This window comes from Dendropsophus ebraccatus, chromosome 10 (assembly GCF_027789765.1).
Source record: "Dendropsophus ebraccatus isolate aDenEbr1 chromosome 10, aDenEbr1.pat, whole genome shotgun sequence".
NCBI classification, from domain to species: domain Eukaryota; kingdom Metazoa; phylum Chordata; class Amphibia; order Anura; family Hylidae; genus Dendropsophus; species Dendropsophus ebraccatus.
In genome coordinates, this window is record NC_091463.1 from 716,009 (window position 1) to 737,377 (window position 21,369).

The 21,369-nt window shown below is 52.2% G+C and overlaps 1 protein-coding gene across 1 annotated transcript in view; it reads left to right on the top strand.

Moving 5' to 3' along the window:
- The window catches only part of GARNL3 (GTPase activating Rap/RanGAP domain like 3), a 186,595-nt gene that overhangs the window by 103,199 nt on the left and 62,027 nt on the right, over positions 1-21,369 (top strand). The window contains exons 15-18 of the mRNA XM_069942740.1: positions 12,398-12,502; positions 13,560-13,634; positions 13,713-13,824; positions 19,637-19,735. Of these exons, the coding sequence (XP_069798841.1) occupies positions 12,398-12,502; positions 13,560-13,634; positions 13,713-13,824; positions 19,637-19,735 (391 nt within the window). The remainder of the gene's footprint in view (positions 1-12,397; positions 12,503-13,559; positions 13,635-13,712; positions 13,825-19,636; positions 19,736-21,369) is intronic.

A 21,369-nucleotide genomic window follows, 5' to 3' on the forward strand; every position in this document is an offset into this window, starting at 1 on the left:
GGGGAGGAGATTATATAGAGAGGAGTCAGTAGGGAGGAGAGGAGATTATATGGAGTTGAGTCAGTAGGGAGGAGAGGAGATTATATGGAGAGGAGTCAGTAGGAAGGAGAGGAGATTATATGGAGAGGAGTCAGTAGGGAGGAGAGGAGATTATATGGAGAGAAGTCAGTAGGGAGGAGAGGATATGATATGGAGAGTCAGTAGGGAGGAGATTATGTGGAGAGAAGTCAGTAGGGAGATTATATGAAGAGGAGTCAGTAGGGAGGAGAGAATATTATATGGAGAGGAGTCAGTAGGGAGGAGATTATATGGAGACGAGTCAGTAGGGAGGAGAGGAGATTATATGGAGAGGAGTCAGTAGGGAAGAGAGGAGATTATATGGTGAGGAGTCAGTAGGGAGGAGATTATATGGAGAGGAGTCAGTAGGGAGGAGAGGAGATTATATGGAGAGGAGTCAGTAGGGAAGAGAGGAGATTATATGGAGAGGAATCAGTAGGGAAGAGATTATATGGAGATGAGTCAGTAGGGAGGAGAGAATATTATATGGAGAGGAATCAGTAGGGAGGAGATTATATGGAGAGGAGTCAGTAGGGAGGAGATTATATGGAGAGGAGTCAGTAGGGAGGAGAGAATATTATATGGAGAGGAGTCAGTAGAGAGGAGATTATTTGGAGAGGAGTCAGTAGGGAGGATATTATTTGGAGAGGAGTCAGTAGAGAGGAGATTATATGGAGAGGAGTCAGTAGAGAGGAGATTATTTGGAGAGGAGTCAGTAGAGAGGAGATTATTTGGAGAGGAGTCAGTAGAGAGGAGATTATATGGAGAGGAGTCAGTAGGGAGGAGAGGAGATTATATGGAGAGGAGTCAGTAGGGAGGAGAGGAGATTATATGGTGAGGAGTCAGTAGGGAGGAGAGGAGATTATATGTAGAGAAGTTGGTAGGGAGGAGAGGAGATTATATGGAGAGGATTCAGTAGAGAGGAGATTATATGGAGAGGAGTCAGTAGGGAGGAGATTATATGGAGAGGAGTCAGTAGGGAGGAGAGGATATTATAAGGAGAGGAGTCAGTAGGGAGGAGAGAATTTTATATGGAGAGGAATCAGTAGGGAGGAGATTATATGGAGAGGAGTCAGTAGGGAGGAGAGGAGATTATATGGCGAGGAGTCAGTAGGGAGGAGAGAATTTTATATGGAGAGGAATCAGTAGGGAGGAGATTATATGGAGAGGAGTCAGTAGGGAGGATATTATATGGAAAGAAGTCAGTAGGGAGGAGATTATAAGGAGAGGAGTTAGTAGGGAGGAGAGGATATTATATGAAAAGGAGTCAGTAGGGAGGAGAGGAGATTATATGGCGAGGAGTCAGTAGGGAGGAGAGGCAGCGCACCCTGGACATGCTGATCCGTTCCCTCTATCAGGATCTCATGCCAGATCTTCAGAAGGTAACTCTCCCACCTTCCCTTCTAGTAGTTGTCAAATATTCCACACAGCGTCACAAACAGCACAGCCTTTCCTCCTGCCTGTCCTCCTGCCTGTCTTCCTGCCTGTCCTCCTGCCTGTCCTCCTGCCTGTCCTCCTGCCTGTCTTCCTGCCTGTCTTCCTGCCTGTCTTCCTGCCTGTCCTCCTGCCTGTCCTACTGCCTGTCCTCCGGCCTGTCCTCCGGCCTGTCTCCCTGCCTATCCTCCTGCCTGTCCTCCTGCCTGTCCTCTCTGATTTCTGGGGTGTAGGGACAAAATTTTATGCAGAGGAGGGAGGAGAGGAGATTATATGGAAAGAAGTCAGTAGGGAGGAGATTATAAGGAGAGGAGTTAGTAGGGAGGAGAGAAGATTATATGGAGAGGAGTCTGTAGGAAGGAGAGAATATTATATGGAAAGGAATCAGTAGGGAGGAGATTATATGGAGAGGAGTCAGTAGGGAGGAGAGAATATTATATGGAGAGGAATCAGTAGGGAGGAGATTATATGGAGAGGAGTCAGTAGAGAGGAGATTATTTGGTGAGGAGTCAGTAGGGAGGAGAGGATATTATATGGAGAGGAGTCAGTAGGGAAGAGAGGAGACTATATGGAGAGGATTCAGTAGAGAGGAGAGAATATTATATGGAGAGGAGTCAGTAGGGAGGAGAGGAGATTATATGGAGAGGAGTCTGTAGGAAGGAGAGAATATTATATGGAAAGGAATCAGTAGGGAGGAGATTATATGGAGAGGAGTCAGTAGGGAGGAGAGAATATTATATGGAGAGGAATCAGTAGGGAGGAGATTATATGGAGAGGAGTCAGTAGAGAGGAGATTATTTGGTGAGGAGTCAGTAGGGAGGAGAGGATATTATATGGAGAGGAGTCAGTAGGGAGGAGAGAATTTTATATGGAGAGGAATCAGTAGGGAGGAGATTATATGGAGACGAGTCAGTAGGGAGGAGATTATATGGAGAGGAGTCAGTAGGGAGGAGAGGTGATTATATGGAAAGAAGTCAGTAGGGAGGAGATTACAAGGAGAGGAGATAGTAGGGAGGAGAGGATATTATATGGAGAGGAGTTAGTAGGGAGGAGAGGAGATTATATAGAGAGGAGTCAGTAGGGAGGAGAGGAGATTATATGGCGAGGAGTCAGTAGGGAGGAGAGAATTTTATATGGAGAGGAATCAGTAGGGAGGAGATTATATGGAGAGGAGTCAGTAGGGAGGAGAGGAGATTATATGGCGAGGAGTCAGTAGGGAGGAGAGAATTTTATATGGAGAGGAATCAGTAGGGAGGAGATTATATGGAGAGGAGTCAGTAGGGAGGATATTATATGGAGAGGAGTCAGTAGGGAGGAGAGGTGATTATATGGAAAGAAGTCAGTAGGGAGGAGATTATAAGGAGAGGAGTTAGTAGGGAGGAGAGGATATTATATGGAGAGGAGTTAGTAGGGAGGAGAGGTGATTATATGAAGAGGAGTCAGTAGGGAGGAGAGGAGATTATATGGCGAGGAGTCAGTAGGGAGGAGAGGAGATTATATGGAGAGGAGTCAGTAGGGAGGAGAGGATATTATATGGAGAGGAGTCAGTAGGGAGGAGAGGAGATTATATGGCGAGGAGTCAGTAGGGAGGAGAGGAGATTATATGGAGAGGAGTCAGTAGGGAGGAGAGGAGATTATATGGCGAGGAGTCAGTAGGGAGGAGAGGAGATTATATGGCGAGGAGTCAGTAGGGAGGAGAGGAGATTATATGGAGAGGAGTCAGTAGGGAGGAGAGGAGATTATATGGAGAGGAGTCAGTAGGGAGGAGAGGAGATTATATGGCGAGGAGTCAGTAGGGAGTAGAGGATAGTATTTGGACAGGAGTGAGTAGGGAGGAGAGGAGATTATATGGAGAGGTGCAGTAGGGAGAAGAGATTATATGGAGATGAGTCAGTGAGGAGGAGAGGAGATTATATGGAGAGGTGCAGTAGGGAGAAGAGATTATATGGAGAGGAGTCAGTGAGGAGGAGAGGAGATTATATGAAGAGAAGTCTGTAGGGAGGAGAGGAGATTATATGGAGAGGGGTCAGTAGGGAAGAGAGGAGATTATATGAAGAGGAGTCAGTAGGGAGGAGATTATATGAAGAGGAGTCAGTAGGGAGGAGAGGAGATTATATGGAGAGGAGTCAGTAGGGAAGAGAGGAGATTATATGGAGTTGAGTCAGTAGGGAGGAGAGGAGATTATATAGAGAGGAGTCAGTAGGGAGGAGAGGAGATTATATGGAGTTGAGTCAGTAGGGAGGAGAGGAGATTATATGGAGAGGAGTCAGTAGGAAGGAGAGGAGATTATATGGAGAGGAGTCAGTAGGGAGGAGAGGAGATTATATGGAGAGGAGTCAGTAGGGAGGAGAGGATATGATATGGAGAGTCAGTAGGGAGGAGATTATGTGGAGAGAAGTCAGTAGGGAGATTATATGAAGAGGAGTCAGTAGGGAGGAGAGAATATTATATGGAGAGGAGTCAGTAGGGAGGAGATTATATGGAGACGAGTCAGTAGGGAGGAGAGGAGATTATATGGAGAGGAGTCAGTAGGGAAGAGAGGAGATTATATGGTGAGGAGTCAGTAGGGAGGAGATTATATGGAGAGGAGTCAGTAGGGAGGAGAGGAGATTATATGGAGAGGAGTCAGTAGGGAGGAGAGGAGATTATATGGAGAGGAATCAGTAGGGAAGAGATTATATGGAGATGAGTCAGTAGGGAGGAGAGAATATTATATGGAGAGGAATCAGTAGGGAGGAGATTATATGGAGAGGAGTCAGTAGGGAGGAGATTATATGGAGAGGATTCAGTAGGGAGGAGAGAATATTATATGGAGAGGAGTCAGTAGAGAGGAGATTATTTGGAGAGGAGTCAGTAGGGAGGATATTATTTGGAGAGGAGTCAGTAGAGAGGAGATTATATGGAGAGGAGTCAGTAGAGAGGAGATTATTTGGAGAGGAGTCAGTAGAGAGGAGATTATTTGGAGAGGAGTCAGTAGAGAGGAGATTATATGGAGAGGAGTCAGTAGGGAGGAGAGGAGATTATATGGTGAGGAGTCAGTAGGGAGGAGAGGAGATTATATGGTGAGGAGTCAGTAGGGAGGAGAGGAGATTATATGTAGAGAAGTTGGTAGGGAGGAGAGGAGATTATATGGAGAGGATTCAGTAGAGAGGAGATTATATGGAGAGGAGTCAGTAGGGAGGAGATTATATGGAGAGGAGTCAGTAGGGAGGAGAGGATATTATAAGGAGAGGGAGTCAGTAGGGAGGAGAGAATTTTATATGGAGAGGGAATCAGTAGGGAGGAGATTATATGGAGAGGATTCCAGTAGGGAGGAGAGGAGATTATATGGCGAGGAGTCAGTAGGGAGGAGAGAATTTTATATGGAGAGGAATCAGTAGGGAGGAGATTATATGGAGAGGAGTCAGTAGGGAGGATATTATATGGAAAGAAGTCAGTAGGGAGGAGATTATAAGGAGAGGAGTTAGTAGGGAGGAGAGGATATTATATGAAGAGGAGTCAGTAGGGAGGAGAGGAGATTATATGGCGAGGAGTCAGTAGGGAGGAGAGGAGATTATATGGCGAGGAGTCAGTAGGGAGGAGAGGAGATTATATGGCGAGGAGTCAGTAGGGAGGAGAGGAGATTATATGGCGAGGAGTCAGTAGGGAGGAGAGGAGATTATATGGCGAGGAGTCAGTAGGGAGGAGAGATTATATGGCGAGGAGTCAGTAGGGAGGAGAGGAGATTATATGGCGAGGAGTCAGTAGGGAGGAGAGGAGATTATATGGAGAGGAGTCAGTAGGGAGGAGAGGAGATTATATGGAGAGGAGTCAGTAGGGAGGAGAGGAGATTATATGGCGAGGAGTCAGTAGGGAGGAGAGAATTTTATATGGAGAGGAATCAGTAGGGAGGAGATTATATGGAGAGGAGTCAGTAGGGAGGATATTATATGGAAAGAAGTCAGTAAGGAGGAGAGGAGATTATAAGGAGAGGAGTTAGTAGGGAGGAGAGGAATATTATGAAGAGGAGTCAGTAGGGAGGAGAGGAGATTATATGGCGAGGAGTCAGTAGGGAGGAGAGGAGATTATATGGCGAGGATTCAGTAGGGAGGAGAGGAGATTATATGGCGAGGAGTCAGTAGGGAGGAGAGGAGATTATATGGCGAGGAGTCAGTAGGGAGGAGAGGAGATTATATGGCTGAGGAGTCAGTAGGGAGGAGAGGAGATTATATGGCGAGGAGTCAGTAGGGAGGAGAGATTATATGGCGAGGAGTTCAGTAGGGAGGAGAGGAGATTATATGGCGAGGAGTCAGTAGGGAGGAGAGGAGATTATATGGAGTCGAGTCAGTAGGGAGGGAGGAGATTATATGGCGAGGAGTCAGTAGGGAGGAGAGATTATATGGCGAGGAGTCAGTAGGGAGGAGAGGAGATTATATGGCGAGGAGTCAGTAGGGAGGAGAGGAGATTATATGGAGAGGAGTCAGTAGGGAGGAGAGGAGATTATATGGAGAGGAGTCAGTAGGGAGGAGAGGAGATTATATGGCGAGGAGTCAGTAGGGAGGAGAGGAGATTATATGGAAAGAAGTCAGTAGGGAGGAGATTATAAGGAGAGGAGTTAGTAGGGAGGAGAGGATATTATATGAAGAGGAGTCAGTAGGGAGGAGAGGAGATTATATGGCGAGGAGTCAGTAGGGAGGAGAGGAGATTATATGTGCGAGGAGTCAGTAGGGAGGAGAGGAGATTATATGGCGAGGAGTCAGTAGGGAGGAGAGGAGATTATATGGCGAGGAGTCAGTAGGGAGGAGAGGAGATTATATGGCGAGGAGTCAGTAGGGAGGAGAGATTATATGGCGAGGAGTCAGTAGGGAGGAGAGGAGATTATATGGCGAGGCGTCAGTAGGGAGGAGAGGAGATTATATGGAGAGGAGTCAGTAGGGAGGAGAGGAGATTATATGGAGAGGAGTCAGTAGGGAGGAGAGGAGATTATATGGCGAGGAGTCAGTAGGGAGGAGAGGAGATTATATGGCGAGGAGTCAGTAGGGAGGAGAGGAGATTATATGGCGAGGAGTCAGTAGGGAGGAGAGGAGATTATATGGCGAGGAGTCAGTAGGGAGGAGAGATTATATGGCGAGGAGTCAGTAGGGAGGAGAGGAGATTATATGGAGAGGAGTCAGTAGGGAGGAGAGGAGATTATATGGAGAGGAGTCAGTAGGGAGGAGATTATATGGAGAGGAGTCAGTAGGGAGTAGAGGATAGTATATGGACAGGAGTGAGTAGGGAGGAGAGGAGATTATATGGAGAGGTGCAGTAGGGAGAAGAGATTATATGGAGAGGAGTCAGTGAGGAGGAGAGGAGATTGTATGGAGAGGAATCAGTAGGGAGGAGAGATTATATGGAGAGGAGTCAGTGAGGAGGAGAGGAGATTATATGAAGAGAAGTCTGTAGGGAGGAGAGGAGATTATATGGAGAGGAGTCAGTAGGGAGGAGAGGAGATTATATGAAGAGGAGTCAGTAGGGAGGAGATTATATGAAGAGGAGTCAGTAGGGAGGAGAGGAGATTATATGGAGTCGAGTCAGTAGGGAGGAGAGGAGATTATATGGAGAGGAGTCAGTAGGAAGGAGAGGAGATTATATGGAGAGGAGTCAGTAGGGAGGAGAGGAGATTATATGGAGAGAAGTCAGTAGGGAGGAGAGGATATGATATGGAGAGTCAGTAGGGAGGAGATTATGTGGAGAGAAGTCAATAGGGAGATTATATGAAGAGGAGTCAGTAGGGAGGAGAGAATATTATATGGAGAGGAGTCAGTAGGGAGGAGATTATATGGAGAGGAGTCAGTAGGGAGGAGAGGAGATTATATGGAGAGGAGTCAGTAGGGAAGAGAGGAGATTATATGGCGAGGAGTCAGTAGGGAGGAGATTATATGGAGAGGAGTCAGTAGGGAGGAGAGGAGATTATATGGAGAGGAGTCAGTAGGGAAGAGAGGAGATTATATGGAGAGGATTCAGTAGGGAGGAGAGAATATTATATGGAGAGGAATCAGTAGGGAAGAGAGGAGATTATATGGCGAGGAGTCAGTAGGGAGGAGAGGAGATTATATGGAGAGGAATCAGTAGGGAGGAGAGGAGATTATATGGAGAGGAATCAGTAGGGAGGAGATTATATGGAGAGGAGTCAGTAGAGAGGAGATTATTTGGAGAGGAGTCAGTAGAGAGGAGATTATTTGGAGAGGAGTCAGTAGGGAGGAGAGGAGATTATATGGCGAGGAGTCAGTAGGGAGGAGAGGAGATTATATGGAGAGGAGTCAGTAGGGAGGAGAGGAGATTATATGGAGAGGAGTCAGTAGGGAGGAGAGGAGATTATATGGTGAGGAGTCAGTAGGGAGGAGAGGAGATTATATGGTGAGGAGTCAGTAGGGAGGAGAGGAGATTATATGGTGAGGAGTCAGTAGGGAGGAGAGGAGATTATATGTAGAGAAGTTGGTAGGGAGGAGAGGAGATTATATGGAGAGGATTCAGTAGAGAGGAGATTATATGGAGAGGAGTCAGTAGGGAGGAGATTATATGGAGAGGAGTCAGTAGGGAGGAGAGGATATTATAAGGAGAGGAGTCAGTAGGGAGGAGAGAATTTTATATGGAGAGGAATCAGTAGGGAGGAGATTATATGGAGAGGAGTCAGTAGGGAGGAGAGGAGATTATATGGCGAGGAGTCAGTAGGGAGGAGAGAATTTTATATGGAGAGGAATCAGTAGGGAGGAGATTATATGGAGAGGAGTCAGTAGGGAGGAGAGGTGATTATATGAAGAGGAGTCAGTAGGGAGTAGAGGAGATTATATGGCGAGGAGTCAGTAGGGAGGAGAGGAGATTATATGGCGAGGAGTCAGTAGGGAGGAGAGGAGATTATATGGCGAGGAGTCAGTAGGGAGGAGAGGAGATTATATGGAGAGGAGTCAGTAGGGAGGAGAGGAGATTATATGGCGAGGAGTCAGTAGGGAGGAGAGGAGATTATATGGAGAGGAGTCAGTAGGGAGGAGAGGAGATTATATGGCGAGGAGTCAGTAGGGAGGAGAGGAGATTATATGGCGAGGAGTCAGTAGGGAGGAGAGGAGATTATATGGAGAGGAGTCAGTAGGGAGGAGAGGAGATTATATGGCGAGGAGTCAGTAGGGAGTAGAGGAGATTATATGGAGAGGAGTCAGTAGGGAGTAGAGGATAGTATATGGACAGGAGTGAGTAGGGAGGAGAGGAGATTATATGGAGAGGTGCAGTAGGGAGAAGAGATTATATGGAGAAGAGTCAGTGAGGAGGAGAGGAGATTATATGGAGAGGAATCAGTAGGGAGGAGAGATTATATGGAGAGGAGTCAGTGAGGAGGAGGGGAGATTATATGGAGAGAAGTCTGTAGGGAGGAGAGGAGATTATATGGAGAGGGGTCAGTAGGGAAGAGAGGAGATTATATGAAGAGGAGTCAGTAGGGAGGAGAGGAGATTATATAGAGAGGAGTCAGTAGGGAGGAGAGGAGATTATATGGAGTCGAGTCAGTAGGGAGGAGAGGAGATTATATGGAGAGGAGTCAGTAGGAAGGAGAGGAGATTATATGGAGAGGAGTCAGTAGGGAAGAGAGGAGATTATATGGAGAGAAGTCAGTAGGGAGGAGAGGATATGATATGGAGAGTCAGTAGGGAGGAGATTATGTGGAGAGAAGTCAGTAGGGAGGAGAGGAGATTATATGAAGAGGAGTCAGTAGGGAGGAGAGAATATTATATGGAGAGGAGTCAGTAGGGAGGAGATTATATGGAGACGAGTCAGTAGGGAGGAGAGGAGATTATATGGAGAGGAGTCAGTTGGGAAGAGAGGAGATTATATGGCGAGGAGTCAGTAGGGAGGAGATTATATGGAGAGGAGTCAGTAGGGAGGAGAGGAGATTATATGGAGAGGAGTCAGTAGGGAAGAGAGGAGACTATATGGAGAGAAGTCAGTAGAGAGGAGAGAATATTATATGGAGAGGAGTCAGTAGGGAGGAGATTATATGGAGAGGAGTCAGTAGGGAGGAGAGAATATTCTATGGAGAGGAATCAGTAGGGAGGAGATTATATGAAGAGGAGTCAGTAAGGAGGAGAGGAGATTATATGGAGAGGAATCAGTAGGGAAGAGAGGAGACTATATGGAGAGGATTCAGTAGGAAGGAGATTATATGGAGAGGAGTCAGTAGGGAGGAGAGGAGATTATATGGAGAGGAGTCAGTAGAGAGGAGATTATATGGAGAGGAGTCAGTAGGGAGGAGAGGAGATTATATGTAGAGAGGTTGGTAGGGAGGAGAGGAGATTATATGGACAGGAATCAGTAGAGAGGAGATTATTTGGAGAGGAGTCAGTAGAGAGGAGATTATATGGAGAGGAGTCAGTTGGGAGGAGATTATATGGAGAGGAGTCAGTTGGGAGGAGATTATATGGAGAGGAGTCAGTTGGGAGGAGATTATATGGAGAGGAGTCAGTTGGGAGGAGAGGATATTATATGGAGAGGAGTCAGTTGGGAGGAGATTATATGGAGAGGAGTCAGTTGGGAGGAGATTATATGGAGAGGAGTCAGTTGGGAGGAGAGGACATATTGGTTTGCCAGTATTATGGTGGGGGATAGGCTGGGGAGAGGTCAGTATTGTGGTGGGGGTGGAGAATGGTATTATGCTAATAGGGTACAGGGCATGAAGAGGTCGGTATTGTGCTGGGGGATGGGAAGAGGTCGGTATTGTGCTGGGGGATGGGAAGAGGTCGGTATTGTGCTGGGGGATGGGAAGAGGTCGGTATTGTGCTGGGGGATGGGAAGAGGTCGGTATTGTGCTGGGGGATGGGAAGTTGTCGGTATTGTGCTGGAGGATGGGAAGAGGTCGGTAATGTGCTGGGGGATGGGAAGAGGTCGGTAATGTGCTGGGGAATAGAAAGTTGTCGGTATTGTGCTGGGGGATGGGAAGTTGTCGGTATTGTGCTGGAGGATGGGAAGTTGTCGGTATTGTGCTGGGGGATGGGAAGTTGTCGGTATTGTGCTGGAGGACAAGGTTGGGAGAGCCTGGTATTCGGGAAAGGGGTTAGCTTAAGGCTGTTATTGAGGGGTTGGTGGATGGGGGGAAACCAGTATTTTAGTGTTGGGGAATGGGGAAAAGCCGTATTATTGTGGAGGACCAGGGGGGAGAGGCCGGTACTGTGGTGGTGGTGGTGGTGGGGGGGAATCTGGGGAGAGGCCGGTATTGTGGTAGGGGACGGGCTAGGGAAAGGCATATACTGTGGTGGAAGTATTGTGGTGGGGGACAAGCTGGGATGAGGCTGGGTGGAGGCTGGTATTGTAGTGGGGGACAGGCTGCAGGGAGGCTAGTATTGTGGTGGGGGACGAGCAGGGACAGGCCAGTATTGTAGTGGGGGACAGGGTGCAGGGAGGCTAGTATTGTGGTGGGGGACGAGCAGGGACAGGCCAGTATTGTAGTGGGGGACAGGCTGCAGGGAGGCTAGTATTGTGGTGGGGGACGAGCAGGGACAGGCCAGTATTGTAGTGGGGGACAGGCTGCAGGGAGGCTAGTATTGTGGTGGGGGATGAGCAGGGACAGGCCAGTATTGTGGTGGGGGACGAGCAGGGACAGGCCAGTATTGTAGTGGGGGACAGGCTGCAGGGAGGCTAGTATTGTGGTGGGGGACGAGCACGGACAGGCCAGTATTGTAGTGGGGGACAGGCTGCAGGGAGGCTAGTATTGTGGTGGGGGACAAGCTGGGATGAGGCTGGGTGGAGGCTGGTATTGTAGTGGGGGACAGGCTGCAGGGAGGCTAGTATTGTGGTGGGGGACGAGCAGGGACAGGCCAGTATTGTGGTGGGGGACGAGCAGGGACAGGCCAGTATTGTGGTGGGGGACGAGCAGGGACAGGCCAGTATTGTGGTGGGGGACGAGCAGGGACAGGCCAGTATTGTAGTGGGGGACAGGCTGCAGGGAGGCTAGTATTGTGGTGGGGGACAAGCTGGGACAGGCCAGTATTGTAGTGGGGGACAGGGTGCAGGGAGGCTAGTATTGTGGTGGGGGACAAGCAGGGACAGGCCAGTATTGTGGTGGGGGACGAGCAGGGACAGGCCAGTATTGTAGTGGGGGACAAGCTGCAGGGAGGCCAGTATTGTAGTGGGGGACGAGCAGGGACAGGCCAGTATTGTGGTGGGGGACGAGCAGGGACAGGCCAGTATTGTGGTGGGGGACGAGCAGGGACAGGCCAGTATTGTAGTGGGGGACAGGCTGCAGGGAGGCTAGTATTGTGGTGGGGGACAAGCTGGGACAGGCCAGTATTGTAGTGGGGGACAGGGTGCAGGGAGGCTAGTATTGTGGTGGGGGACAAGCAGGGACAGGCCAGTATTGTGGTGGGGGACGAGCAGGGACAGGCCAGTATTGTAGTGGGGGACAAGCTGCAGGGAGGCCAGTATTGTAGTGGGGGACGAGCAGGGACAGGCCAGTATTGTAGTGGGGGACGAGCAGGGACAGGACAGTATTGTGCTGGGGGGGAGGGGGCGGTCTGGGGAGAGGCTGGTATCGTGGTGAAGGGTGGTCTGGGGAGAGGCCGATATTGCGGGGGGGGGGGGGGGTCTGGGGAGAGGCCGGTATTGTGGTGGAGGGCGGACTGGGGAGAGGCCGGTATTGTGGTGGAGGGCGGTCTGGGGAGAGGCCGGTATTGTCCTGGTGGGGATCTGGGGAGAGGCCGGTGTTGTGCTGGGGGGGAGGGGGCGGTCTGGGGAGAGGCTGGTATCGTGGTGAAGGGCGGTCTGGGGAGAGGCCGATATTGCGGGGCGGGGGGGGGGGGGGGTCTGGGGAGAGGACGGTATTGTGGTGGAGGGCGGACTGGGGAGAGGCCGGTGTTGTGCTGGGGGATACACCGGTAATGTTTGTTTTTTATTTCCGCATTTCTAGAACATGTTAAACAGAAGATCATTCAGTGAAGTTCTGCCGGAATCTCCAAGGTCTGCAAGGAAAAAAGAAGAAGCGCGGCAGGCGGAGTTTGTCCGCATTGGCCAGGTGGGTATGGCGGTGAGTAGAACAGGGTCAGTGTTACCCTAGGGCCTGGTATGTTTTTCCAGTTAATTTACACAGAAACACACATTTTAAGGCCATAAAGAAGCATTGCATGTGGCCTCCCTGTGGCCCTCGGGGTCAGTGGCCCCTACATTGTGTGTGACGTGGCCTTCCTGTGGGTCAGTGGACCCTCCACTGTGTGTGAACGTGGCCTTCCTGTGGGTCAGTGGCTCTTCCACTGTGTGTGAACGTGGCCTTCCTGTGGGTCAGTGGCTCTTCCATTGTGTGTGAACGTGGCCTTCCTGTGGGTCAGTGGCCCCTACATTGTGTGTGACGTGACCTTCCTGTGGGTCAGTGGACCCTCCATTGTGTGTGAACGTGGCCTTCCTGTGGGTCAGTGGACCCTCCATTGTGTGTGAACGTGGCCTTCCTGTGGGTCAGTGGACCCTCCACTGTGTGTGAACGTGGCCTACCTGTGGGTCAGTGGACCCTCCATTGTGTGTGAACGTGGCCTACCTGTGGGTCGATGGCTCTTCCATTGTGTGTGAACGTGGCCTTCCTGTGGGTCGATGGCCCCTCCATTGTGTGTGACGTGGCCTTCCTGTGGGTCAGTGGACCCTCCACTGTGTGTGAACGTGGCCTTCCTGTGGGTCAGTGGCTCTTCCATTTTGTGTGTGAACGTGGCCTTCCTGTGGGTCAGTGGACCCTCCACTGTGTGTGAACGTGGCCTTCCTGTGGGTCAGTGGACCCTCCATTGTGTGTGAACGTGGCCTTCCTGTGGGTCAGTGGACCCTCCATTGTGTGTGAACGTGGCCTTCCTGTGGGTCAGTGGCTCTTCCATTGTGTGTGAACGTGGCCTTCCTGTGAGTCGATGGCTCTTCCATTGTGTGTGAACGTGGCCTTCCTGTGGGTCAGTGGCCCCTCCACTGTGTGTGAACGTGGCCTTCCTGTGGGTCGATGGCCCCTCCATTGGGTAAGTTGAGGAGGTGTCTGTGTGGTAGTTTTGTGGGTTCTTGCATTGATATTCGTAGTGATGTCTTACATCTGCTTCTACTTCCAGGCATTGAAGCTCAAAACGATTGTTCGAGGAGACGCTCCGACCAGCCTGGCGATGACGGGACTGTGCAGGAGAGAGGTAGGAATCCTGGGGTTGTAGATGGTGTGGGCAGGGACACTGCGATCACATAGGAGTGATGTGGCCTTCTCCTTACAGCCCTGGGAGCCCCAGACCTTCTGTAGTAACTTCTCCTATGAAGTGTTTGGAGGAGATTCGTGGGGTCCTTCTCTCTTGGTTTCCACGGACTGCGGGGTGCTGCTGATAGACGGTGAGTGTGTGGTCTCCCACCACGGGTGGGTGTTGCTATTGGTTACACCCTTCGCAAAAGCCTCTACTTAAAGGTGTAAGTGGTATTGTAGCAGTACCAAAGGTTTACTACTAGATGTTGTATTTGTATCCAGATATTGCACAGCTGTAGGAACTAAAGGGTTATTGTTTTCTTTTGTACCACATGGATCTGTACACCAATGAGAGTTCTTTCTTCTTCTAACCTATCACCTTTCTCCTTACTTCTTATACACGCACTCCTCACCCACTCACAGCACAGGTTACACATGCTGTAGGAAGGAAGTCACATGGGTAGAGGAAGTGTGAGGTCTTCTTGCCTTGGATTCTGTAGAGAAGGGACACAAGATAGGACGCTCCCTACAGCAATCAAGTTGGGCCCTGGCTCCTGCCAGGTCTCCAGTCCAAGTTGTGGTCTAGACGTTGAGCCGAGCACATGTATATGCGAGACCTAGGCACAGTTTTCCCTCAAGCAACCGTATTACACACTATGCAGTGTTAAGTCACTGCTAGTGAGGACAGGTCAGATATCACACTAACCCACGCCATGGGCATCGTAACACAGTGCAGGACAGTATCTACAAGAAGTAAAGGAACTGATCCGGATAGAGCAAAGTTCCTAAAACCCTAAGCACTCTATCTCGCAGCGCGGGTGTAATCAGAGAACTCTGATCACTCTGCTTATCCCAGGTAACAAGGTCTGGGGCTTGTGTCACCCTCTAGGACGGGTCCCCCGACACTGGTAGGGCAATAGGTGGTGCAAAGACCAAAGAGTCAAAACACGGGCACAAGTATTTTCTCTCTCTTCTCAAGTATTCTACTTATTCTACCTCTAAAGTTCCGGCAGAGCACAGTACTACTTGGGTTGGGACTCTCTTAGCATCCTCCTCTTTATTCTTCTGGTCCTCTCTGCTACCTCTCAGCACACAGCCCAGTCAGCACGGCTGTATCCCTCCTTCTACTCTCAGTGCAGATCTGTTTCTGTCTCAAGTGTAAAGTAACTTATCAAGACAAAAGTATATTGTATTCTCCTGTATCAAGTGTCTTCACAGTAAACAAAATTATATTTATTATAACGGGACTCTGTGACTCTTCACTAAGCACCGACACAGTAATCATTTCCTTGGGTTATCTCTCCTTTCTGTGGGTGGCAGTGCCAACAGTCTGGGTGGGTCACTATTCCACTCCGGACCACCGTGATAAGTACCCAAGGTACCCCGCAACAGCCCGGCAAGTCACTGTCCACAGGGGAAAAAGGTGTAGCCAGCCCACTAAAATAAAAGCAGGTGTGTCGCCATACCTGTGTGCCCAACCGGCACTGGCGTCACAACAAAACACCAATGGGCAGCCACCACAAGTGCTCATCCCGATAAACGCCAAGGGCCGGTCCCGATAGACCCCGAGGGCTGGTCCCGATAGACGCCGAGGGCTGGTCCCGATAGACGCCGAGGGCCGGTCCCGATAGACGCCGAGGGCTGGTCCCGATAGATGCCAAGGGCTGGTCCCGATAGACGCCGAGGGCTGGTCCCGATAGATGCCGAGGGCTGGTTCCGATAGACGCAGAGGGCTGGTCCCGATAGGCGCCGAGGGCTGGTCTCGATAGACACCATGGGCTGGTCCCAATAGACGGTTAGGACTGGTCTCGATAGGTGCTGAGGGCTGGTCCCAATAGACAGTTAGGGCTGGTCCCAATAGGCACCGAGGACTGGTCCCAATAGATGGTTAGGGCTGGTCCCAATAGACACTGAGGGCTGGTTCCAATAGACGTTTAGGGCTGGTCCCGATAGACACTGAGGGCTGGTCCCAATAGATGGTTAGGGCTGGTCCCAATAGACACTGAGGGCTGGTCCCGATAGGTGCTGAGGGCTGGTCCCAATAGACGATTCGGGCTGGTCCCATTAGACACTGAGGGCTGGTCCCAATAGACGGTTAGGGCTGGTCCCGATAGACACCGAGGACTGGTCCCAATAGACACCGAGGGCTGGTCCCGATAGGTGCTAAGGGCTGGTCTAGATAGGTGCTGAGGGCTGGTCCCAATAGATGGTTAGGGCTGGTCCCGATAGACACCGAGGACTGGTCCCAATAGATGGTTAGGGCTGGTCCCGATAGACACCGAGGGCTGGTCCCGATAGACACCGAGGGCTGGTCCCAATAGACACCGAGGGCTGGTCTAGATAGGTGCTGAGGGCTGGTCCCAATAGATGGTTAGGGCTGGTCCCAATAGACACCGAGGACTGGTCCCAATAGACACTGAGGGCTGGTCCCGATAGGTGCTGAGGGCTGGTCCCAATAGACGATTCTGGCTGGTCCCATTAGACACTGAGGGCGTGTCCCAATAGACGGTTAGGGCTGGTCCCGATAGACACCGAGGACTGGTCCCAATAGACACCGAGGGCTGGTCCCGATAGGTGCTAAGGGCTGGTCTAGATAGGTGCTGAGGGCTGGTCCCAATAGATGGTTAGGGCTGGTCCCGATAGACACCGAGGACTGGTCCCAATAGATGGTTAGGGCTGGTCCCGATAGACACCGAGGGCTGGTCCCGATAGACACCGAGGGCTGGTCCCGATAGACACCGAGGGCTGGTCCCAATAGACACCGAGGGCTGGTCTAGATAGGTGCTAAGGGCTGGTCTAGATAGGTGCTGAGGGCTGGTCCCAATAGATGGTTAGGGCTGGTCCCGATAGACACCGAGGACTGGTCCCAATAGATGGTTAGGGCTGGTCCCGATAGACACCGAGGGCTGGTCCCGATAGACACCGAGGGCTGGTCCCGATAGACACCGAGGGCTGGTCCCAATAGACACCGAGGGCTGGTCTAGATAGGTGCTGAGGGCTGGTCCCAATAGATGGTTAGGGCTGGTCCCAATAGACACCGAGGACTGGTCCCAATAGACACTGAGGGCTGGTCCCGATAGGTGCTGAGGGCTGGTCCCAATAGACGATTCGGGCTGGTCCCATTAGACACTGAGGGCGTGTCCCAATAGACGGTTAGGGCTGGTCCCGATAGACACCGAGGACTGGTCCCAATAGACACCGAGGGCTGGTCCCGATAGGTGCTAAGGGCTGGTCTAGATAGGTGCTGAGGGCTGGTCCCAATAGATGGTTAGGGCTGGTCCCGATAGACACCGAGGACTGGTCCCAATAGATGGTTAGGGCTGGTCCCGATAGACACCGAGGGCTGGTCCCGATAGACACCGAGGGCTGGTCCCGATAGACACCGAGGGCTGGTCCCAATAGACACCGAGGGCTGGTCTAGATAGGTGCTGAGGGCTGGTCCCAATAGATGGTTAGGGCTGGTCCCGATAGACACCGAGGACTGGTCCCAATAGATGATTAGGGCTGGTCCTGATAGACACCGAGGGCTGGTCCCGATAGACACCGAGGGCTGGTCCCGATAGACACTGAGGGCTGGTCCCGATAGACACCGAGGGCTGGTCCCGATAGACACCGAGGGCTGGTCCCGATAGACACCGAGGGCTGGTCCTGATAGACACAGAGGGCTGGTCCCGATAGACGCTGAGGGCTGGTCCCGATAGACGCTGAGGGCTGGTCCCGATAGACGCTGAGGGCTGGTCCCGATAGACACCGAGGGCTGGTCCCGATAGGTGCTGAGGGCTGGTCCCAATAGGTGCTGAGGGCTGGTCCCAATAGATGATTAGGGCTGGTCCCAATAGACACCGAGGGCTGGTCCCGATAGACGCTGAGTGCTGGTCCCAATAGACGCCGAGGGCTGGTCCCAATAGACACCGAGGGCTGGTCCCGATAGACACCGAGGGCTGGTCCCGATAGACACCGAGGACTGGTCCCGATAGACGCCGAGGGCTGGTCCCGATAGACACCGAGGACTGGTCCCGATAGACGCCGAGGACTGGTCCTGATAGACGCCGAGGACTGGTCCCGATAGACGCTGAGGGCTGGTCCCAATAGACACAGAGGACTGGTCCCAATAGACACCGAGGACTGGTCCCAATAGACGCTGAGGGCTGGTCCCAATAGACACCGAGGACTGGTCCCAATAGACACCGAGGACTGGTCCCAATAGACGCCGAGGGCTGGTCCCAATAGACACCGAGGACTGGTCCCGATAGACGCTGAGGGCTGGTCCCGATAGACACCGAGGACTGGTCCTGATAGACGCTGAGGGCTGGTCCCAATAGACATCGAGGACTGGTCCCAATAGACGCTGAGGGCTGGTCCCAATAGACACCGAGGACTGGTCCCAATAGACACCAAGGACTGGTCCCAATAGACGCTGAGGGCTGGTCCCAATAGACACCGAGGACTGGTCCCAATAGACACCGAGGACTGGTCCCAATAGACGCCGAGGGCTGGTCCCAATAGACACCGAGGACTGGTCCCGATAGACGCTGAGGGCTGGTCCCGATAGACACCGAGGACTGGTCCTGATAGACGCTGAGGGCTGGTCCCAATAGACATCGAGGACTGGTCCCAATAGACGCTGAGGGCTGGTCCCAATAGACACCGAGGACTGGTCCCAATAGACACCAAGGACTGGTCCCAATAGACACCGAGGACTGGTCCCAATAGACACCGAGGGCTGGTCCCGATAGACACCGAGGGCTGGTCCCGATAGACGCCGAGGACTGGTCCCGATAGACGCCGAGGGCTGGTCCCAATAGACACCGAGGACTGGTCCCGATAGACGCCGAGGACTGGTCCTGATAGACGCCGAGGACTGGTCCCGATAGACGCTGAGGGCTGGTCCCAATAGACACAGAGGACTGGTCCCAATAGACACCGAGGACTGGTCCCAATAGACGCTGAGGGCTGGTCCCAATAGACACCGAGGACTGGTCCCAATAGACACCGAGGACTGGTCCCAATAGACGCCGAGGGCTGGTCCCAATAGACACCGAGGACTGGTCCCGATAGACGCTGAGGGCTGGTCCCGATAGACACCGAGGACTGGTCCTGATAGACGCTGAGGGCTGGTCCCAATAGACATCGAGGACTGGTCCCAATAGACGCTGAGGGCTGGTCCCAATAGACACCGAGGACTGGTCCCGATAGACACCGAGGACTGGTCCCGATAGACGCTGAGGGCTGGTCCCGATAGACACCGAGGACTGGTCCTGATAGACGCTGAGGGCTGGTCCCAATAGACATCGAGGACTGGTCCCAATAGACGCTGAGGGCTGGTCCCAATAGACATCGAGGACTGGTCCCAATAGACACCGAGGACTGGTCCCAATAGACACCGAGGACTGGTCCCAATAGACGCTGAGGGCTGGTCCCAATAGACGCTGAGGGCTGGTCCCAATAGACACCGAGGACTGGTCCCAATAGACGCTGAGGACTGGTCCTGATAAACGCTGAGGGCTGGTCCCAATAGACGCTGAGGGCTGGTCCCAATAGACACCGAGGACTGGTCCCAATAGACACCGAGGACTGGTCCCAATAGACGCTGAGGGCTGGTCCCAATAGACACCGAGGACTGGTCCCAATAGACGCTGAGGGCTGGTCCCAATAGACGCTGAGGGCTGGTCATGTCAGCAGGAAGTGATGTCATCCTGGGTGGGCGGATGCTGTTTATAGCACCTTATAGTCTGGACTTCTCCTGTTCCCTGGTGTCAGTCTTCTAGAGATCTCTGCCGTATCTCGGTGGCCAGTCAGGTGCCCGATTTAGCCAAATTAGCATTGGGTAAATGGCGACGACCCTACCGGGGGAGTCCTGGCATCCAGACCATCCTCTCCGCTCTCCAGTCTCGGGACCAGTGACCAGTCCTATCCGGCCAGTAACCGTTTCCATTAACTGCGATGGTTTCTCTTGTACAGATGGGCAGCCAGCAGTCCCAGTGTTTGATAAATCTCTGCAGATGAAACAGATGCACGTGCTGGAGACCCAGGATCTGCTGATCACTCGAGCTGATAAAGGTAACGGGCCTGGATCTAGGGCGGGTATATACTGAGGATCTGCCGCTTATCCAACATGGAAGGAGGGAGCTCTTCTGTACTGAGCTACATCTGCTCCCAGGTTGCTGAACCCCGGTCGCCGTCCTGTGAGATGTGCTGCAGATCCCTGGCTGTAATCCTGTGAGATATGCTGCAGATCCCTGGCTGTAGTCCTGTGAGATGTGCTGCAGATCCCTGGCTGTAGTCCTGTGAGATGTGCTGCAGATCCCTGGCTGTAGTCCTGTGAAATGTGCTGCAGATCCCTGGCTGTAGTCCTGTGAGATGTGCTGCAGATCCCTGGCTGTAGTCCTGTGAGATGTGCTGCAGATCCCTGGCTGTAGTCCTGTGAGATGTGCTGCAGATCCCTGGCTGTAGTCCTGTGAGATGTGCTGCAGATCCCCGGCCGCCGTCCTGTGAGATGTGCTGCAGATCCCTGGCTGTAGTCCTGTGAGATGTGCTGCAGATCCCTGGCTGTAGTCCTGTGAGATGTGCTGCAGATCCCTGGCTGTAGTCCTGTGAGATGTGCTGCAGATCCCTGGCTGTAGTCCTGTGAGATGTGCTGCAGATCCCCGGCCGCCGTCCTGTGAGATGTGCTGCAGATCCCTGGCTGTAGTCCTGTGAAATGTGCTGCAGATCCCTGGCTGTAGTCCTGTGAGATGTGCTGCAGATCCCTGGCTGTAGTCCTCTGAAATGTGCTGCAGATCCCTGGCTGTAGTCCTGTGAGATGTGCTGCAGATCCCTGGCTGTAGTCCTGTGAGATGTGCTGCAGATCCCTGGCTGTAGTCCTGTGAGATGTGCTGCAGATCCCTGGCTGTAGTCCTGTGAGATGTGCTGCAGATCCCCGGCCGCCGTCCTGTGAGATGTGCTGCAGATCCCTGGCTGTAGTCCTGTGAGATGTGCTGCAGATCCCTGGCTGTAGTCCTGTGAGATGTGCTGCAGATCCCTGGCTGTAGTCCTCTGAAATGTGCTGCAGATCCCTGGCTGTAGTCCTGTGAGATGTGCTGCAGATCCCTGGCTGTAGTCCTCTGAAATGTGCTGCAGATCCCTGGCTGTAGTCCTGTGAGATGTGCTGCAGATCCCTGGCTGTAGTCCTGTGAGATGTGCTGCAGATCCCTGGCTGTAGTCCTGTGAGATGTGCTGCAGATCCCTGGCTGTAGTCCTGTGAGATGTGCTGCAGATCCCTGGCTGTAGTCCTGTGAGATGTGCTGCAGATCCCTGGCTGTAGTCCTGTGAGATGTGCTGCAGATCCCTGGCTGTAGTCCTGGGATCCCTGTCTATGGTCTTGTGATCTCTGACTGTAATCCTGTGACCCCTGGCTGTTGTCCTGTGACCCCTGGCTGTAGTCCTGTGACCCCTGGCTGTTGTCCTGTGACCCCTGGCTGTAGTCCTGTGACCCCTGGCTGTTGTCCTGTGACCCCTGGCTGTTGTCCTGTGACCCCTGGCTGTTGTCCTGTGACCCCTGGCTGTAGTCCTGTGACCCCTGGCTCTGGTCCTGTGACCCCTGGCTGTTGTCCTATGATCTCTGAGGTGTAGTCCTGTGACCCCTGGATGTAGTCCTGTGACCCCTGGCTCTGGTCCTGTGACCCCTGGCTGTAGTCCTGTGACCCCTGGCTCTG